Genomic DNA, 20,743 nt, shown 5'->3' with positions numbered 1-20,743 from the left:
TTAATCTACAGTGTCCCATGTAAGCCAGGAACATGTTCTTCCACTGGAACTAAGGTGCTGAACTCCTGAAAAATCCCCACACCATAATCCCCCCTCCACCAAAGTTTACACTTGGCACAATGCATAAAACATGTACTGTTCTCCTGACAATTGCCAAAACCAGACTCATTCATCAGATTGCCAGTTAGAGAAGCGTGATTGATTCATCATTCCAGAGAACATGTCTCTACTGCTCTAGAGTCACACCAGTGACGTGACCAGTGTGCTTTATACCACTGCGTCCGATGCTTTGCATTGGGTTTGGTGCTTTATGGCTTGCATGCAGCTGCTTGGTCATGGTAACCTATTCGCTCTACACTCTACAGTTCCTGAGCTAATCTGAGCTCTTTAATGATTGACTCTGCAGAAAGTTGGCGACCTCTGCACACTATGGATCCCCAGCATTGGCTTGGTTGATTGAATACTTTTGGCAGTATAGTAAATCTCCTGAAAATCGAACTTGATTAACTTTATGGCCATGTTGACTGGAAACTTCATCACTTATAGTGTTGCTAGCAGATGCTACACCATTTAGCAGTAATGAGATGCATCACAGTGTGAGCAAAGAAATGCCATCGGCCTTCAGAAACCTCTGAGGAACTCTCAGCTTCCACAAACATTGTTAATGACATCATTGTAAAAGCTGGTTTCCTGCGCTTTATTGAATCAGCTCCCCCAGTGACTCGGCATGGCGCGGTCAGGCACTCGGTTTAGCCGCGCTCCAGCGTGCACCAGCATGTCCGTCCGTTAAACTTCCCGTGACCCCTATCTGTCCTGGGCACCCTGCAGAGAACGTGCTGAGAAGGTCGCTGAATGTGAGCATCTCTGACCGCGAGTATGTTGACAGGAGTTCTGTGTTGAGGAGGATGAGATGCTTTTGGACAGTGAAGATACATTTAATAAACAAAGCTCCGCTTAGACCACCATCCCTTTTGGTCTGGGTTTAATTTGTTCACTGGTTATTCTTTACACAGAAACTTGCAAAGCCCCCTAATCAATAGGGCTTATCAGCATTGTGGCATGCTGATACCATGGGGTACCAAAGGAGCCAATTATAAACCACTTACCAACTGCATAACAATTGCCTGGAGTACTAGAGCAGCCACCTAATAACAGTAATGATTTAACTACATATACCATAGCAACTACCTGGCAAACCTTTAGCAACACCATAGCAACAGACTTGAAACACCGTAGAGACCACCTGGACTTCCATATCAAACATGTAGCAACTGCCTTTGAAATGGAATCCACTTTAGCTTTGCAATCATTCAGTTTCCTATATATATATTTCTGACTTCCTTTGCTTCACAGTTTGCCACAGAATATATAATAATATTTAATAACTAGGACCTGTGGTATGTTACCGCTGATGTGAATTTGAATTAAGTGAATTAAGATTACTGATCCTGCCGACTACGCCAATTGATGTGGTACATTTAGCTGCCATAAGAAATTACAGTGAGTTATCTTATTTAATAAAATATGGATTATTAATCATGTTTCTAGTGTATTTAGATCAGGGAAAAATTAACTAATCCGATGGCCAACTGGATAATAGTATCTACTAAACAAACACAGGATGAGTTTTTTGCCATAAATTGTGGAATCTGTGGAACTGTTATAGAAGTGTATCAACTCTTGGGGTTGTATAAACTCTTATATCAACTCAAGGTACATGTCTAATGTGAAAAGGACATGCGAAATAACCATTCACAGGGTTCTGGGTTCTCCAGCAGGCTAAAGTGCAGCAACTATAATCCGAGGATTGCAGGTTTGGTTCGAATCCTGGTTCATGCTGCTTGCCATCAGCAGCAGGAGTCTGAGAGAGAGAGAGAGCACAGTTTTGCTGGCTGGCGCAGGCGTCTGTTGGCTGGTGTATCGTGTATGTAGCTTGGTTTCTGCGCTTTCCTTCAAGTTCACTGGCGACCCAGTGATCCAGCACCATCAGCAGTTCAAGAGGAGGTGTGGTCTGACTTCACTTGTATCGAAGGAGGCATGTGTTGGTCTTCACCCTCCTAGTGTTGGTTGCATTACTAGTGATAGAAGTAGAGAGAGACCTTCCAAAGTTGGGATACAATTAGAAATAAAGGGGCGCCGAGTGGTCCAGCAGTCTAATGCGCTGCCACTATGACTGGGAGGTCGCAGGTTCGAACCCCTGCTCATGCAGCTTTGCCATCAGCTGCCGGCGCTCAGACGGAGCAAAATTGGCTCTGCTCCCTCTGGGGTGGGTAGATGGCGCTCTCTCCCCATCACACTTAAGGTGGCGCTGGGCGGCACAAGGCGTCTGTGAGTGGATGAATCGGAACCTGGCCGCTGTGCTTTCCTCCGAGCGCGCTGGCCGCTCAGGCAATGATTCATCAGCAGCAGCTCGAAAAAAGGGGTGATTGACTTCACACGTGTCGGAGGAGGCGTGTGCTCGTCCGCATCCTCCAAGGGTCACGGGCGTCACCGGTGATGGGGACGCACAAAGGGGTGGGACACTTGGATATCCAAATTGGGAGAAAATGGGGAAAAATCAGAAATAAAAAAAAAGAAATAAAGGACGTAATTCTGCCGACTACGCCAATTGGTTTATGCGTTTATTTTGCATGGACTATTAAGAAAGTACATATATTTAGCAAATTTTGCAGCCATAAAAATATAAATAAATGTTATCTTAGATGATAAAAGATGGTTTATTTATGAACACGATGAGTTGCAGCCGTAAAACCCTTTGTAAACTTCGGCAATCTTTGTAATTGTCATAGACTGGCAGTGTACTGACTGTTGGGGGTGTAATATCACAGAAGTAATGATCTCATGCCTTATGTAAAAATAAGTACCAAAAAAAAAATTATATATATACATATATTTATTGTGGACTGAATGCTCTTATCATTTATCCTAAATAATTCTTAAATATGATTTGTACAGTCATTTTAAGCTGCTGCTGTGTTTTTTTATTTTAGTCGTGTTAGGCCATGTCCACACTCTAATCGATTACCCGTATCATGTTTACCCCTGTGTGAACACGAGCGTCTGATTTCTGTCTGTTTCTCTATAAATACGAACAGCGTTCCGGTAGAGATCTCAGCTGTCTGCCTGCCAGTCTTCAGTTAGTGTTAGTCAGGCTGGCACTGTGTGGGCATGCGCTTATACCCAAATCAGCGCTAGGAGCCGGGGCAGGTCTGCAGGACCCGAAGCAGGGCGGCTTTTGTGTTGCCCTGTCGAGCCTGTCAGGCAGTAATTGATTCACTATTCAGAGCAGCTGAGATTAAGTGAGCATGAACAAGCAGATCTGTGTAAAGCCCTGATCTCTGCTAATCTGCTAACAGCGCTAACACTGCAGCCCAACAACAGCCACAGGAAGCCCTCCTTCTACTCTTTCTTTCTTTTCTTCTTTTTTTTGTTTTATTTTTATTTCCTCTCATCTTTCTCTTTACTCTCTGTTTTCTCTTTTCCTGTTTCTCTTTCTTTCTTTTTTCCTTTCTTTCTTTCTTTCTTTCTTTCTTTCTTTCTCTTTTCTGTATCCATTTTCTCTTTTCCTGTTTCGCTCTCCTTTCTTCTTTCTTTCTTTGTCTTTCTTCCTTTCTTTACTTCTTTCTTTCTCTTTTCTGTTTCCATTTTCTTTTTTTCTGTTTCACTCTCCTTTCCTCTTTCTTTCTTTCTTTCTTTCTTTCTTTCTCTGTCTCTCTTTTCTGTCTTGGTTTTATTTCTTTGTTTCTTTTTTCTTTTTCTTTCTTTGTCTCTCTTTATTTGTATTGCTCTACTTTGTTTGTTTGTTTCTTTCTCTTTTCTTTCTTGCTCTTGCTCTTTCTTTCTTTTTCTTTCTTTCTTTCTTTCTTTCCTTCCCCTGTTTCTCGTTCACCTCTCTGATTAGTTCTCTCCTCCTCTCGTTTTAGCTCCCTCCCTCTCTGTCTGTCAGTAGATGATAATTAAAGGGGCGTGAGGTAGAAAAGAGCAAAAGAGCAAACGAGTGAGGCCTTTCTACTCTGTTCTTCCATTTTTTTCTCTCTTTATTTCTATCCCTTTCTCTGTTAATTTTTTCTTCTTTTTCTTTAGTTCTTGTTACTATTTTTCTCTATTACATTTTTTTTCTGTTTTAATTTGTATTATTCTATTCATTAGTTTATTTCTCTTTCTATCCATATTTCTCTCTATCTTTCTCTATTTTTTTGTCTTTCTTTTTAATTTTCACTAGCTCTGTTTCTCTCTATAATTTACAACCTTTTATCTATATCTGTCTGTCTCTCTGTGTTTAAGGGATGTGACAAGAGCTTATACACTTGTCTTGTTGTTTTTGGTTGAGAAACAGCAGTAAGGTATTCTCATCAATGTCCCATCTGTTTGCTTTGTGGTAGTTTTGAGGAGTTTGGAGGACTGTGAGGAGTGATGGATGCTGGGAAATAAGTATATGTGTTTGATATGGATGATACAGTGTTATCAGTAAGTTCTGCTTGTGGTAAACTGCTCCTTTACAAAACATTTATTCACAAACATTTATAAACTTAAATCTGTGTTGATTTAATATCTGTATTTATGTGTAATTGATGCACAGAGTTACAGAGTAAACAGCACTCCGTAGACTAATTGACTAATTGATGAGAAGAATGAAGAAGAAGAGCCCGAGGGGCTTCCTGTAGATTTAGAGCATGTAAATACACAAACCCAATAAAAGGATAGGCAGCGCAGTTCCGGACCCCTCTGGAGGAATCCCCCCGACGGTGGGATGGATTGGGTTCTATAAGCGTTTTGTTGCTGTTTCGTTGCCTGAAACCAAAAATACTCTCCACCATCAATAATGATAAATTGCTCTGGAGTTACACATCACATGATCAATGAATCAATAGGCCTTGTTGTTTCCCCTCATCTGCTCATCATAACTCATCCTGGTGGTCTTTGGAGACCTGGAGGAAAGCAATAAGTGAAAAATACTTCATATGGGGGCTTATTAGTTGTAGCTGTGCACTATATGTGGGGGAAAAAAAAGTATAGCTGATTTATAGCTATAGCTATAAATTTTTCCCATTTTATTCCCAATTTACACGGCCAATTACCCAACCCACTCATTAGGACTCCCCCTGTCACTAGTAATGCCCCAACACACCAGGAGGGTGAAGACTAACACATGCTTCCTCTGATACATGTGAAGTCAGCCACTGCTTCTTTTCGAGCTGCTGCTGATGCTGTAGCATTGCTGAGCAGCATCACAGCGCGCTTAGAGAAAAGTGCATGGACTCGGTTCTGATACATCAGCTCACAGACGCAGCCTTGTGCTGATCGACATCACCCTAGGAGTGATGTGGGGAGAGAGCGCCATCTACCCACCCGGAGGGAGCAGGGCCAATTGTGCTCCCTCTGAGCGCCGGCAGCTTGATGGCAAAGCTGCATGAGCGGGGGTTCGAACCTGCGACCTCCCGCTCATAGCGGCAGCGCTTTAGACCGCTGAACGAATCGGCGCCATTGCACAGAGAATTCTGAAGTAAAAGAATGTGGGTCATGCAGCAAGACAGTGACCCTAACCTATAATCCTGAACACAAATAATAGTGATGTAGTAGAAGGTATAGCAGTAGTTCATGAAAGGAAAACTGGACCCTGCTGTATTGTGCATGGTGAAATGCTCTTACTTTCTCTATTATGTATATTGGTGCATATGAATATAGCTCAAGGGAATGAATTGTTTAACATATGAAGCTGGGAAGAATGTGAAATATTGGAAAAACTAAATTCTACACAACATTATTCCAGTTTTTATGCCTACACTTGTCCTGACATTGTCAGTCTGTGTGCCATGTGGGGATGTGCCATATCATATCGTACGTGATAATATCGCCAAATTTTTTTAATATCGTGAACGATATTATACCCTGAAATATCGTGCCATATCACCCACTTCTAATTATCACATCAGGCTACTACTTTTTTGCCGTTTTTAGCAAAAGAAAAATTCACACTGTTCTCATTATTTCCCATTATATATCTACTAGAGACAGATTATATCTGTGCAGTATCATTTATTTTTACTTTAATCCTAGATATATAGAGATATTCAGAGTGCATTATTAGTATCGTGATATTCTGGTATTTTGATATTCTTTTAATATCTCTTTTAGCCATATCATATTGCATGCAATAATAAAATTCAAAATCATTTTTCCAATTCAGTGTTTTGTCATATTGCCAAAAGTATCATTATCGTCAAAAAATACCATGAAATATCGTGATATTATTTTAGAGCCATATCGCCCACCCCTAGAGCCATGAGCTCTGTTACACCCACTAAGGACTCCAACTCCCAGCATGCACCAACACCAGATCTTCCGGACTGTGCAGATCACGGGACACTACAGCGTTCAAACTCGCCGAGCTACTGATTACACACGCCTGGTCCTGTTAGTATAAATACCCTCCTGTTTCTGTTCCTCTTCACCTGGTATTGAATCTAATTTCAAGCTCTCCTACCTAGTGTTTCTTTTTGTTCTTTTATTGCTTTACGGTTACTGACTCATTTTTGTATTTTTGACTACTTTTGCCTTGAATTTAGTACCATACAACACTCTTTAGTTTAGTTTTTTTTTTTGGTCCGTTCACAATATTTACCTCCAGACTTCAAGCCTAAACCTTTAACACTGAACTCCCTGAAACAAAGCAAGTCCAATCTGTCCAGCATCCAGAGACCCTACTGAATTAAAGCTGCGGTTCAGAGCTGCTCCTGCAATAACTGAGGCTTTCAGACTGCTGCTACAATATCATCAGAGCTCATCCACTCAAACACACAGTATATATACATTTATTACACGCTGTGTTAATAAACCCGCGGCTCGTCCTCAGGAGGAGACGGTGCTGTTTCAGCGAGGCCTGATTGAGGCTGTGAATATTTAATGCTTTATGTATATTTATGAATCAGATGCGTATGTATTGTCGTGGCTGGGAGTCACAGTCATGAAGCTGAGAATGTGACTGGTTTTATTGCATGCTTGTTTGAAATGTAATACACAGAAAATGGATTGGAGTGTATTGTGTGTTTGTTTTTTGAGAACATATTGAAATAAATAATTTATTTTGATGTGAGGTGTTCTGTGTAATTCAAATCTGTGCATTATAGATGGCAGTGTGGGGGTCAGGCACTAAAGGGCTATGATATTGGAACAGTTGTACTGATATCACTGCAATGGGTGTTAGAAAGACTGCTATGGATTGGCTGTGGATGCCTTAAGAGATGAATATAAAGTATCTCACATTTTTGGAAATATTTTGACATATCTTTTGATAGGACCACACTGAAGATACAACACTTTGATACAGTGTAAAGTAGTCAGGGTACAGCATGTACCTCTTATAGTCTAGGCTATAACATTTTTGTGGAGAGCAACAGTTCTATTTCTCACATCCTCAAAGAGTTCTTTGCCATGAGGTGGCATGTTGAATATCCAGGGGCCAGTATAAGAGAATTGTTCCCAAAAGACCCGATTTTTCAGCCCTTCTCCCCATTTACACCTGAGATCTTGTAACTCTAACTTGTCATGTCGTTGGCTGTGTGTTGAGTCATAAAGTTTCATATCTTCAATGCTGTCCCATGATAAGATATAATAAATATAATAAAACATTTTTTAATGTTTGTGGGGTGCACTGTTTAACCTCAATTATTCTGCCAAAAAAGACAAAAAAAAGATCATAAATGTTGTCACATTTTATAATATCAACCAGTTTATCTGTGTTATTTGGGTTAAACTAGTTGTTATAGATAATGCAATTGACATACTGTTATAATTAGGGCTGTATATTGGCAAGAATAGGAGTTCTAAAATTTAGTGATAATATTTTGTCTAATAATCTTTTTCTGATAATCTGATAATGTAAACAGGATTAATTGTGTCCATTTTTAAAGTGAAAACTGTCATAGTATAAAATAAATGCCACCCCATTGCACAAAATGTGAATACAATTATAGCTTATTATAACAGTGGAACAGTGGACAAAGTACACAAGACACAAAAAATAAATCAATCCATTATTTAAAAAAACAATACTGTGTTTGTGAGAATTGAGACAGTATTGCAAAACATAATATTGCGATACTTGGAGTTTTTGACTTTCTTGCACCCCTAATTACTGTATTTTTCAGACTGTAAGGCTCACTTAATACTTTAACTTTCCCAAAAATCAACAGTGTGCCTTATAATCCGGTGCACCTTATGTATCAATTCTACCAGTCAGGTATTAAGGAGCAATTAAGCCACTCCACTTAAGTACAGCATTAGCGTTAGCCACTAACCACAGCACTAGCTCTTTCGCCGAACAGAGACGAGTATATTGGACTGTAGTCTGTAGTTAAAACAAGTTACGTGGGACAAACCACTAGCTAATAGCACCCTGGGTTACCGGAACACTTCGGGTCCTCAGTCTAATGCTTTCGGACGGTATTTCATCCCGCTAGTGCTGCGGTTAGCGGCTAATGCTAATGCTGTTGCACCCAGCCTTAGTGCTGGAGAAACTTCACTGAAAACTCACCCTTAAAAATTCCAAAATACTGGAAATCTAAGCTTACTGTAAATAAACGGAAGGGCTTTACTCTCCCAAATAAACAGGTTTCAGGATAGAAATCTGTGCAGATTAACATCGAATGCTCATTTGACTTTATTTAGTACTTTATTTAGTACTAATGCCTAGTACTACATACAGCGATATACAGCATTAAAACACTGATCTGAAACACACAATCACATTAATACAGGTATAATAAACTCATCCAGTGTGAGGAACTCTTTACAGTGTTTTAGCACTGTTCTCAGGTCAGTGAGGTGCTGGAGTCCTGCAGCCCGTGGCCTGTTTTTCTATCTATCAAAGATGGAAAAAGACAACTCTGATCTTTCCTACATTACCCCTCTGATCTTCTTTCCTATTGAAGTGTGTGTGTGTCTGTGTGTGTGTATCTCTGAGCATCTGTGTGTGGGTGTGTATATGTTTGCATCCAGTTTATACGGGTGTGTGTTTGTGTATCTTCATATACAGTATATATGTTCTCTGTGAGGACTTGTGTGTGTATGTGTCCATATGTACATTATATGTGTGTTCAGTATAAATGCAATTTGCATGGGTGTGTGTGTGTATGGGAATATCTGTAAGCGTGTGTAAGTGTGTGTGTGTGTGCGCAATAGAGGCACAAGTGATTAAAGAGGAGCATGTGAGGAGCAGCGTAATGCCACCTTTAGGGCAAGAGACCTTATGTATGAGAGACAAAGTGAGGAGAGACGGACGAGGGAGATTTTTACTTACTAGAGAGAGAAGTGAAGGACCACAAGAAAAGAGTGTGTGGAAAGGAAAAGAAAATCTCATCTTATCTTATTTAAACCTCTTTTTCTCTCTTTAGAATTAAAACTAGCTGTTTTGCTTTGCATTGAAATTTACTGTAGTTTGGCATAGCATCTGTCTTCAAGGCAAGTTCTATGAGCTGTTTGGATGCTCATCCCTTATTGTGACATCACAATAATTAGGAAACCGTCATTGATCCAGCCTGACACCACTCATTACCCTTTAACCTCCACCAGAGCCCTACTCGCTAAATCAGTTGAAAAAACGCCATTTCTGTCATTACACAGCCAGATTAGCCAACAGACTTCGTTTGAAGGAGGGATCTGTACCTACTGTCTGGGCCAAGTGAGCAGATGAGGGAGATGTAACTAGGAATTCATTGGTCGTCTCCACCAAGGCCTAAACTATGACTCGTCACTGAAGATGTCCTGCTACCACTCAGCTTTTGTCTTGGTGAAGATGCGCCAAAATGACTATAAAGTCATATGCTATCTTGTTATCCTATATAATATTTTCTTTTGACAGTGCTTTTATACAGTGTAATATATTTGCTGCCATGTGATTATTAATACATTTGATTTCTCACGGCTCAGTTTGGCATGTGCTGTTTGACAGCCCCCTCAGAGCACGCTGAATAAATCAATTTAAGATTCAAAAACAACCAGCGGTGGTGAGTCAACCGTGAGTGTCTGGAGGTGGAGTGGTGAGGAAAATACATCTCAGGTGAATCTGTGAGAAATTATTGGATCTAACAGGACTGGACAAATCCTCTTACCATCAGAACATCACACTGTTATGAGCTTTGCATTGGCTTTGCACTGAAAACCTATTACCTGAGTGCTGAGAAAGGGGCAGTTTTTTTTGTGTTACACATCAGTACTACTGGGTGGACTGGTGGGACCAGTCCTGCATCTGCAGAGGTGCTTTGAGGTACTTGCTAAATATGGCACTGTTACTACTTTCACTGGAGCTGAGCCTCTGAAGTGAGGTCATTAAGGACTATATTAGGGCTGAATAATTATTTGCTATCGATAATTATCGTGATAGGAAGTGCTTCAGTAAATGTAATATTTTAGTATCGAATTTACAATTTTAGAACCTGTCTGAGACCCTCATTAATTAAGCTGACAACTACATGCTGATCTTCTCACCTTAATAACTGAAGACCAAAGTAATGAACAGATAAAAAAAGCAGAACTTTATAATAGCCATTGTCGCTAATCAGCTATTGTGACATTCATTCTTTGTAAAATATAGGTGAATATATACACATCAAACTATAACAATTGTTCTAGAGTTGTACAGTAACTAACTGGTGTTCATTACAGGTCAAAAAATACTAGTAAAAAATATATTTTGGCCATATCGTCCAGCACTACAGAAGATTAGAGTTGGGTTTTGTCAAGAAGTTGTCGATACAGCATGCAATATAGTGGTTGCGATTCAATATATTGTGATATATTGCAGTACTGTAAAAAAGGTGATATGTTTAATTTAATGGAATCTGGCATTACTGTATTAAAAAACAATATCATATTTATGATATCTGAATAAAAGTATACAGTTAGAAAAGTGGGAACTACTAACATCAAAGTTCAAATTGAACACAGAATATCTTTCTTTCAGGAGAGGAAGCTCTGCGCTCACCCATTCCTGGAGATCTACAGGGGTCAGCTGATCCACTACATGAGTCCACTGGCCAAACAGGGGGACTTCTATGTGCCTGAGGTCAGAAAGGCTCCAAAGAGAGCGCAGGAAGGGGAGGAGTCAGAGGAAGATGGGAGGACTGACATCACAGGTAATCTCTTAGGACGCCTTTAGCTTTGATTTAAAGTGGTATTTACAAACATTTGAAGACATAATGTATACTGAACCATCTACAGAATGTTTTCCATCAGTGTGAAGAACCCTTTAAACTGCCCAAGGACCATTTAAGCACCCAGATGGTTGGTTGCGTTGACATATCTCTATGAGAACATTTGAAGAACCCTTGAGCAACCCCTTGTAGTTAAAAGGAAGTAGGTAAAATGGGGAGGGATTCAAACGTTTAAGTTGATACCTTCAGTCTATTTTCAAAATATTTATATTTTTATTTGTCCTACATTGTAAATGAATACTGAAGTGATCCAGACTATAAAGTAACACATAAGGAATCATGTAGTAACTTAAAAAAGTGAACTAGTGGTTTCTGAGGCTGATAACTCTAAAGAACGTATCCTGTACAACAGAGGGAACTCTTGGTCCTCCTTTCCTGGGGCAGTCCTGATGAGAGCCAGTTTTATCATAAAGTTTTTGATGGTCTTTGTGACTGCACTTGAGGATACTTTCAAAAGGTTCTTGACATTTTTAGAATTGACTGATTTGTTAAAATATTTTTTATTTACTTAGCTGAACAGTTCTTGCCATAATATGGTATAGGACATTACTCAAATAGAGCTATTCACTGTATACCTGTAACTCTACCTCTTCACAACAGATGCTCTTTAACACATTAAGAGGCAAGAAATTCAAGTAATTAACTCTTGATGAGTTCAGCACAGCTGTTAACTGAAAGCCTGAATTCCAGGTGACTCTACTTCATAAAATGTACTGAGAAAATCCAGCCAAGATGAGCAAAGTTGACATCTAAACACTTGTTTAGTAAATAATTCTATATGATTTTCTTGATCGTTTGGATGATTTTAGTATTAATCTACAATGCAGAACATTTTAAAATGATCAAAATACACTTTTGAGGTTGACTGGTACTGTATGGTGAATGTGGATCTTTTAGAGCATTTTAAGTTAAAATCCAATACTTTTTTGAGATACAATAACAAGTTGTATGTAAGAGTGAAAATAAGAGTGTAAGTATAAGTGTGCTTGTGCATGTTTTATAAGTAATGTCTAGTCTGGAATAGTGGAAAAACAAACATGGCTGCTCTGTTTGTGTCAAGGAGAGTGAAAGATTTGATAGATACCCCCAGCAGGAGCTGAAGGACGTGTTGTACACACCAGCTGTCCCACTGTGTATGAACTGGTGTGTGTGTGTGTGTGTCTGTGTGTCTGTGTGTGTGTATGGGTGTTCTCCTAGGTGTGTTAACCCCACCTGTCAGTCCACACTGTGGAAGGTTTGATATTGACTACTATAACTGGAGCACAGAGGTGTTGTAATTATCTCCATCACACAGGCCAGGTTGTGTTTGTGTTGTTTGTTTGGATGGTTTTTGGACGCCTCTTCCCTGCTATCGCCCCCTGCTCTTCACTTCCTGCTGTGTGTGACTTCTGCTACTGACCCTGACACATATGCACGAAACCAGCTACAGCACAAAAACAGTGTTAGCTAGCATTTTATAGTTAGCATTCGAGTTTAGAACATCCAGACGGGATCAGTTTCTCATGGGGTCCTGGGGCCAGACGTGCTCAGAGAAAATTACAAGCTGAATGATCTACAGTTTTTCTCTAAACTTCGGGGTCCTCCGGTAATTTTAGTCCTGTCCGGACTTACATCTCTGAGTTCCATCACCTCTCGTTCATTAAAATAGCTATTTGTCCACTGTCACACACCGTAATTACACTTTGGGTGCGCGTTTTCACAGAGATCCATGCAAAACACAACAGGTGTTTTGCAAGTGGAAATGGAGGAGCTACTGAACGCAATGTCATGTGACCGAGAAAGCCAAAAAACTCACTGATCCTCCTGTTTTTTCAATTGCAGTCTGGATGCAAGATACTTATCACTCTCAAGAGTAGAAGTGTGATATTTTTTTTTTACAGATGTCCCCCTGAGAAACTAATCCCGTCCGGGTAGGGCTTTAAACTCTGATAATAACCAGTATCTTCATGAACAAACCAAGAAAAATACAATAAACAACTTTGGATGCATGTGTAAATGCCATTTTAGGCTCCGACCTGCAAAGCTGATCTGGCAACTGCTATCAAAGAGAGTTGGCACCAAATTGATGCAGAATACTGTTTGTCACTCATCAAGTCCATGCCTCAGAGACTGAAAGCCGTTATAAAAGCCAAAGGTGGTGCAACTAAATACTAGTGATGTATTTTGAATCATCTTTTGTTTATCTGTTTTTCATGATTCCATACTTTTTTCCTCAGAATTGAGTGATTCCATATTTTTTTCCCTGTGGTTGGTCAATAAAAGTAACATTCACTGACTTCCACAATGTTTTTTCTTTATTTCTTTGAGTGTTCCTGAAAGCCAACAAGTTGCACTTTGGAATGACCTTATTATTGTATCATGTTTTTGATCAGAGTTTGTTTTACAGAATGAAATGTCTGAAGGAGTGCTCATCCAAGACTGGTGATTCCATACTTTTTGCCAGGGGTTGTATTAATGCCTATTGCCTAGCACTTGTCTGGGATGCAGAATAGACCAAAAAAAAAAAACTCATTAGTACAAGTAGTAAAAATACATCAACAAATGTTGTTGACCAAAATAAAAATTGGTCAACAATATTAAAATTGACAAAAAATAAAATGTAATAGTACCTTATTGCTTAAAAAATGATTAGATGTTCCTTTCCAAATTTAACAGTAAACTGGCCAAACCTGGAAAGATGTTTAATGATTAATGTTTAATGATGTTTTCAGATTAAACACATTTGTTAATGCAATAATGTTTATTTAACTAATTTGTAACAAATAAATGTTAAAAAGCTAGAATGCTAAAAGACAAGTTCAAAGTAGTGGATACTTTTGGACTTACAGTATAATATATAATATATTGTTAAAATGTCCTTGGGTATTTTGATCATATTTAGTTATCATAAGCAGACCCTCTCTTTCTCTTTCTCTCTCTCTCTCTCTCTCTCTCTCTCTCTCTCTCTCTCTCTCTCTCTGTGGTCAGTCTCAGCTCTGCCTCCATGATGGAATGTATAAATATATAAATAAATAAACATACGGTGGCTGTTAAACTCACAGCATCAGTCTGTCTCAGAAGCGCTGATGGAGGTAAGAACAGCTGGCTGGCAGGACACACGCTGTCGTTCATCACTGTGAAAACAGCACATGTCCACATGACTTCTCTGAGACACACAAACATTTCTATAAGAACAATAAACACTGTTTTATCACTGATCACTGCTGTAAGAGACAAACCAAAAGCTGCAGAGTAATAAAAAACTAGCGGAAACACTGAATTAAAGCTATTGACAAATTCTATAAATAAAGCCAGTGGCAAACTAGCGTTAATAATGTTTAACAGTATTATAAAACTGTTTAGCAGTGACTGAAAGCAGTTAATAAAAGAGCATTATGAAAACTATTGGTAAATCCTTCTCATTGTTAAAGCTAATAAACTTGACTGTGACTGAAAGCTGTGGGAAAAATAATTATAGACATTTATCTATAGGATTAGAAAATCTAGAGAAAAACCCTTAAATAGTTAGCATTATGAAAGCTAGTGGTTAATAGTTAGCATAATGAAAATCAATAGTTAGCATTATGAAAGCTAGTGGTTAATTATTAGCATTATAAAAAATCAATAGTTAGCATAATGAAAGCTAGTGGTAATTATTAGCATTATAAAAATTAATAGTTAGCATTATAAAAATCAATAGTTAGCATTATAAAAGCTAGTGGTTAATTATTAGCATTATGAGAATCAATACTTAGCATTATGAAAATCAATAGTTAGCATTATAAAGCTAATGGTTAATAGTTAGCATACTGAAAATCAATAGTTAGCATTACAAAGCTAGTGGTTAATAGTTAGCATTATGAGAATTAATAATCATCATTATAAAATATAGTGATTAATTATTAGCATTTTGAAAATCAATAGTTAGCATTATAAAAGGTAGTGGTTAATAGTTAGCATTATAAAAGCTAGTGGTTAATAGTTAGCATAATGGGAATTAATAACTAACATTATAAAAATAGTGATTAATAATTAGCATTATGAAAATCAATAGTTAGCATTATGAAAGCTATTGGTAAATTGTTAGCATTAAGAAAACAGTGTACATTTTTTTGTATAATGAAAGCGGTGGTTTATAACAAATATGAAAGCTAGTGGTAAATTGTTAGCATTATGAAAGCTAGTGAAATATAGTTAGCTTTATGAAAGCAGGTAGTAAATAGAATTAAAATTAATATAAATAATTAATATAATAATTGTGTAACGTTAGCATTGTGAACATTAGGGGTCTATAGCATTATGGAAGCTTAGAAGTACATAGTTATCATTTTGATAGCTGTAGTTAAATAGTTAGCGTTATGAATTTTTATGGTTAATAATTTTTTCAATACAGATGTTTGAGAAAAGGTGAAGGCAAGAGAAGGGGGAATAAATAAAATGGGAATTTGGGAGAATGTTGGGAGAATCGTGCTGAAGAAAAGCTTTTAGACGTGTCTGGATTGGAAAACTGCGTGTTGGCCCTCATTAGCATGCTGTTTCCAGGCCAGTGTTTCTTGGCGTGTTTCTGAAGGGCCAGAGTCAGCACTGTGATGCTTCTCTCCAATTAAAAACACTAGAAGTGTGACAATACTGTTTACTTTGAGGCTGCAGAACGCTAATTATCTGGAAAGGTCTTGTGTGTGTCAGCCCCACACACACACACACACACACACAATCGCATTCATACACAACGCTGTCTTTGACTCTGCAGAACACTAATTATCCTGAAAGGTCTTACATTCAACAGCTATACATCTACACACACACACACACACTCTCTTTCTCACCACAGTTAACTTCAGAAAGTTGCGCTAATTAACTAGCTGTAACCCAAGAAAACAGAGCTGGAATAGCAGAGTATGTAGAGATCCAGAACTGTATTTGAGCAAACACACAGGGGCATGCTGATTTATGAGCGTGGAAATGTATACACACCATTTAATTACGGATTTGGCCCTGTTAACTGTGAGCCTCACACACTCGAGTCTCGAGCTAATGATTACATTAACGCTCAGTGTGCATGTGTTTGTTTTTCTATGTGCAGGAATACCTGTTCGTCTGTAAATTCATATGCATATGTGCACGCTTTGTTTATGTATACCTAAAAAGTGTGAAGTTGTTTTTGTACATTTTTTTTATGTGAATCATATACATAATTACACAAACATGATAGAAATTGGATCTTTAAATAATACATATTCATGACATTGTGACATATTGTAAACAACTGCAAGTTTTATATTACGTAAAAAAAATAAAAATAATAATAATAAAAATAGCCTGCAAAAATAAGGTTGTAGACCACCAACAAATCTGTGTGCGGAGACAATGTTGCCAGTAAAGTAAGGGTATTTGTAGTAGATAAACATGATTTTGTTGGCACTTTTCTATGACAATTCTGGAAATGTCATGGAATCTGAAAATAGCAAGTTTTGGAAATATAAAAATACCCAGAAGGTTTTGGAAAAATTTGGTCTACAAATCTCTGTGAGCTATTTTGAGCTACAAATACATCAGCTCAGATTTAGTTCAGTAATGTAGCCCTATATAATGGAGCTCTCAGGATCTGACACACATTGTATTATAAAAGATTGTGTGTGAACTTTTTATTAGATACATTTTTGGCCTACTGTAATCAATTTTGGTTGTAGTTTTAGTTAATTTTTTTGTTTTTATTGTCCGTGTCTGTACTGATGTTTTAAAATTGTATGGTCATGAAAATTTGCCTTGAAGTCACTGAAAAGTCATGAAAAATCTTGGAGAGCCACAGTATCCAGGGTAATGTCAGCATACCACCAAGAAGGACCAACCACATCCAGCAGGATTAACTGTGGACGCTGTAAGAGGAAGCTGTCTGAAAGGGATGTTCAGCTGCTAACCCGGATTGTATCCAAAAAACATAAAACCACGGCTGATCAAATCACGGCAGAATTTCCTCCTGTTTCCACCAGAACTGTCCGTCGGGACAATAGATTATTGTGGTCTAGAACCAGGTGTTTCAGTTTCATTGTCCAGCCCCTGTAACTGCGTTGTCTGGTATGATGGAGCTCCACCAGGTATTTTTGGAGGTGGTAATCATCCAGCGTTATGACTGAATCCACTCGTATCTTCACAGCAATGCTTTAAAATCTAGTAAAAAGCCTTTCATGGACAGCTGAGACAGTCGTTACTCCAACAAAAGCAGGAGAGACTCTTTATAATGCCTTAATTTCAGTAGTAATGTTTGTGTGTGTATGTGTGTGTTGTGTGTGTTGTATGTTTACTCAAACAGGTGCCGACTCCTACAGCGAGTGCAGCTCCATGAGCCACCTGCTGCCATCGGACAGCCGTGACCCGTCCCCAGTACCGTCCAACACCTCGTCCATCCGGTACCGAGACGGCCGGCGGGATCGGGACTCCCCCGAGCTCAGCGGGTCAGAAATGGACAGTGGGCGGAGCCACAGAAGCTCCTCCGCTTCATCCTTTGAAGAACTGGACCTGGAGACAGACCTGACAACCCCAGAGAACAGTCTGACGCTCAGCAACCCAGCGGAGGACAAAATCACAACTCAGGAACAAGTGATGGTGGTGGGGGAGGAGTGAGGTAGATGGAACGGGTTGATGGTATATTATATCAAATGATCAATAAGAGATATTGCAGTGTATGCAGTATATGAAACATGGAGATGAACAAAAGAAAGGAGGCAGACAGCAGTAGAAAGATGGCTGGGAGAGTCTTTTATAAACTAGTTTTGGTGTAGACGTGTTAACTATAAATAATATTTGGGGAGATTTAGGGAGATTTCCACAGGTTTAAATTGATGCAAAAGATTTTGTGGTTGAGTGTTTGTTAATGGTCAGAATATCTCAGAAGGGCTTTTCTTATTTTCACCAAATATTCAGAAAAGATTGTGCTTCTTCTTTAAATGGAAATTCCACATATCTAACGACAGTTCTTCGTAATTAAATGATAAGATTGTAATGATAAAAAAAAAAGGTAATTCAGTATGACTCGGTGTAAAAGCTCCGTTCTAGAATCCAGTCATGGCTACAACACAAATATAGCCACACCTGTATATGTTGTGAGGTGATATCTTGTAAGTGAGGCCTGATAGTGGGTGCTGGATGTATAGGACATTCCATTTTTGAAGGCATTTTAACATTCCTCAAGAATCTGTCATCTGGCTAGAATTGTCCACGGGTTCAGACAAGCAAGTCAAGCAGAAATCGCATCCACATTAAATGCAGTAGACCCCACACACACATATATCCCACATATTGGGGATATATATAATATATATATATATATATATATATATATATATATATATATATATATATATATATATATATATATATATACATATGATATTGTGATATTTTTGTAATAAGGTCATATTTTAAAAATACATGCAGGGTATTGTAAGAATCTTAAAGTAGTCCCCAATGAAAACTTTATTGGAATGAAATGCAAAACAAGTAGATTTACTCTTGGGATTGGGTAATTACAGTATTTTTCGCATAAATGCATTTTAAGAGACACTGTAAGGAACTTAATTGAAGTAAAGCTAAGCTAAGTAAACAAAACTGTAATAAAACAAGACTTTCTTTTAGAGTCAAAAGAGAGCTGGATGTTAATCTACACAGATTTCTCTCCTGAAATTTCTCCAGCACTAAGGCTGGAGCATTACCATTAGAATTAGCGATTAACCGCTAGCGTAAGGAGCACTGGATTTAATTTAATTTTTGGGAAAATTAAAGAATTTTAAGTGCGCCTTATAGTGCTAAAAATACAGTAAAAGAATGGCTATGTTTGTGTTGTATCCTTTTCCTATGTCACCACTGTAGAGAAATCTGCATTGGTAAGTTTCTTTACAATGAATTTACAGTGGAATTTCCATTTCAAGTAAAGTTACACTGGAAAAATCTAATTTCCAGTAGCAGAGTCAATTCGCCAAGATGTGTTTATTGTCTGTTGGTTACTTCTTTATTTTTGCACTGATAGTCTAAAATCAAATAGTTTAATATAATGTATTTATTTTAATATAGAGATGTTTTTTTCCACCTAAAATAAAAGATATATGATATATTATTTTCAGACTGCCAGTCCTAATCCAATTATCCAGTTATACTTATCTAGATTGTATTCAGATTGATAGTCTGATTTTGATAGACTGGATAGCCAGAAACCACTTAAAAACATGACCATTGCAAATTAGTTCCAATCTACTTTGGCTATGTTCAGACTGTCAGCACGAATCGGATTTATACATATTTTGTATTCTAGATTGTATCCAGGTTGGTTTTCGATCATCTGGACAGACAGAAACCACATTAAATCTGAATTATACAAATCTGAGGCAAACCATATGTAGATATGGTTTGAAATATGATCAGAACAATCAGATGGTACCACTTAAAAATAAGACTACCTACTACTACTACTACATTTACAACCTAATTAGTAACCAGTAATAAATTAATTGTAAACCATTTATAAACCCTTTATAAAGGTAGTCTTATTTTAAAGTGGTACCCAGATTTGTATAGATGTGTCTCAGTTCGGCTTAAATCAGATCTCAATGTATTTTCCTATCAAATCCAGAGTGACAGAAGTGCGGATGGTTAGCTAATGACGACAAACTCAATACCACAGCAACCCATACTGATAGGTTGTGATGTCCAGACAGGCAAATCCAATCTGATTACTTACAAACAACAGTGTTTCCTTAATCAGATCTATTGAGACTGAGACTGTCCACAAATCCAGTTTGTCTGTAGTCTGAACACAGCCTCGTTAATCTATTACATGTATTTATCTGTATTATCCTTGTAGCTCCGGTGCAAAACTATAGAAGCAAACCTCAGACACTGAACATGTTTTAACTGATGGTTAAGTATGATCCAGTTTGGTAAATAAGATTTTTCTATGAAGTGGTCCAGTATAAACTCCTCAGGAGCTTCACCTGCAGGACTTGAAAACAATACTTGAAAACAGTTTGATCCAGCCAGCCTGGATTCCTCGAACTCATCTTCACCATTTTCTATAAAGATACCGTGAAGTATCTTCTTTACTATTTATACGTATACATATATGAAAGATCAAACATTTCTCTTTTAAAATAAAGTTTCTGTGTTGTTTATTGCACTGACGTTGATTGTTAGGTGCTTATCAGTGTGTTACTGATATTTTCATTCAGTGTTGGATTGTTTAAAAGTTGGTTGGGTACCACCTTAAAAATAGGCTCCTTTATAAAGGGTTATTAATTAAGGTGTAAATTCCATTGCAAATACCATTAATAAGCAGGTACAACACATGAATAGAAAGTGCAACAGTGGCCTGTTGTTTGCCAAATAGTAATCCTGCATTCATTTATACTGCCAAACCTCAGCATTAACTTACAGCTCTGGAAAAAAAATAACAATCAATAATTGGTAAAATAACCCTGGTTTTAATTAGTTTTCATCCATCTTGGCATTGTGTCCTCCTCCACCAGTCTTACACACTGCTTTTTGATAACTTTATGCTACTCACT

The 20,743-nt window shown here is 38.0% G+C and overlaps 1 protein-coding gene across 1 annotated transcript in view; it reads left to right on the top strand.

The window, feature by feature from the left end:
* LOC103031331 (testis-expressed protein 264 homolog) overlaps positions 1–18,536 on the top strand; it is a 67,659-nt gene extending 49,123 nt beyond the window's left edge. The window contains exons 3-4 of the mRNA XM_049471776.1: positions 10,961–11,132; positions 17,500–18,536. Coding sequence (XP_049327733.1) covers positions 10,961–11,132; positions 17,500–17,810 — 483 coding nt within the window. The 3' untranslated portion in view covers positions 17,811–18,536. The remainder of the gene's footprint in view (positions 1–10,960; positions 11,133–17,499) is intronic.
* The last annotated feature ends 2,207 nt before the right edge of the window (positions 18,537–20,743 follow it).

The sequence above is a fragment of the Astyanax mexicanus genome, chromosome 24 (genome assembly GCF_023375975.1).
Source record: "Astyanax mexicanus isolate ESR-SI-001 chromosome 24, AstMex3_surface, whole genome shotgun sequence".
Lineage (NCBI taxonomy): Eukaryota > Metazoa > Chordata > Actinopteri > Characiformes > Acestrorhamphidae > Astyanax > Astyanax mexicanus.
This window is presented reverse-complemented; position numbering and strand designations above follow the sequence as displayed.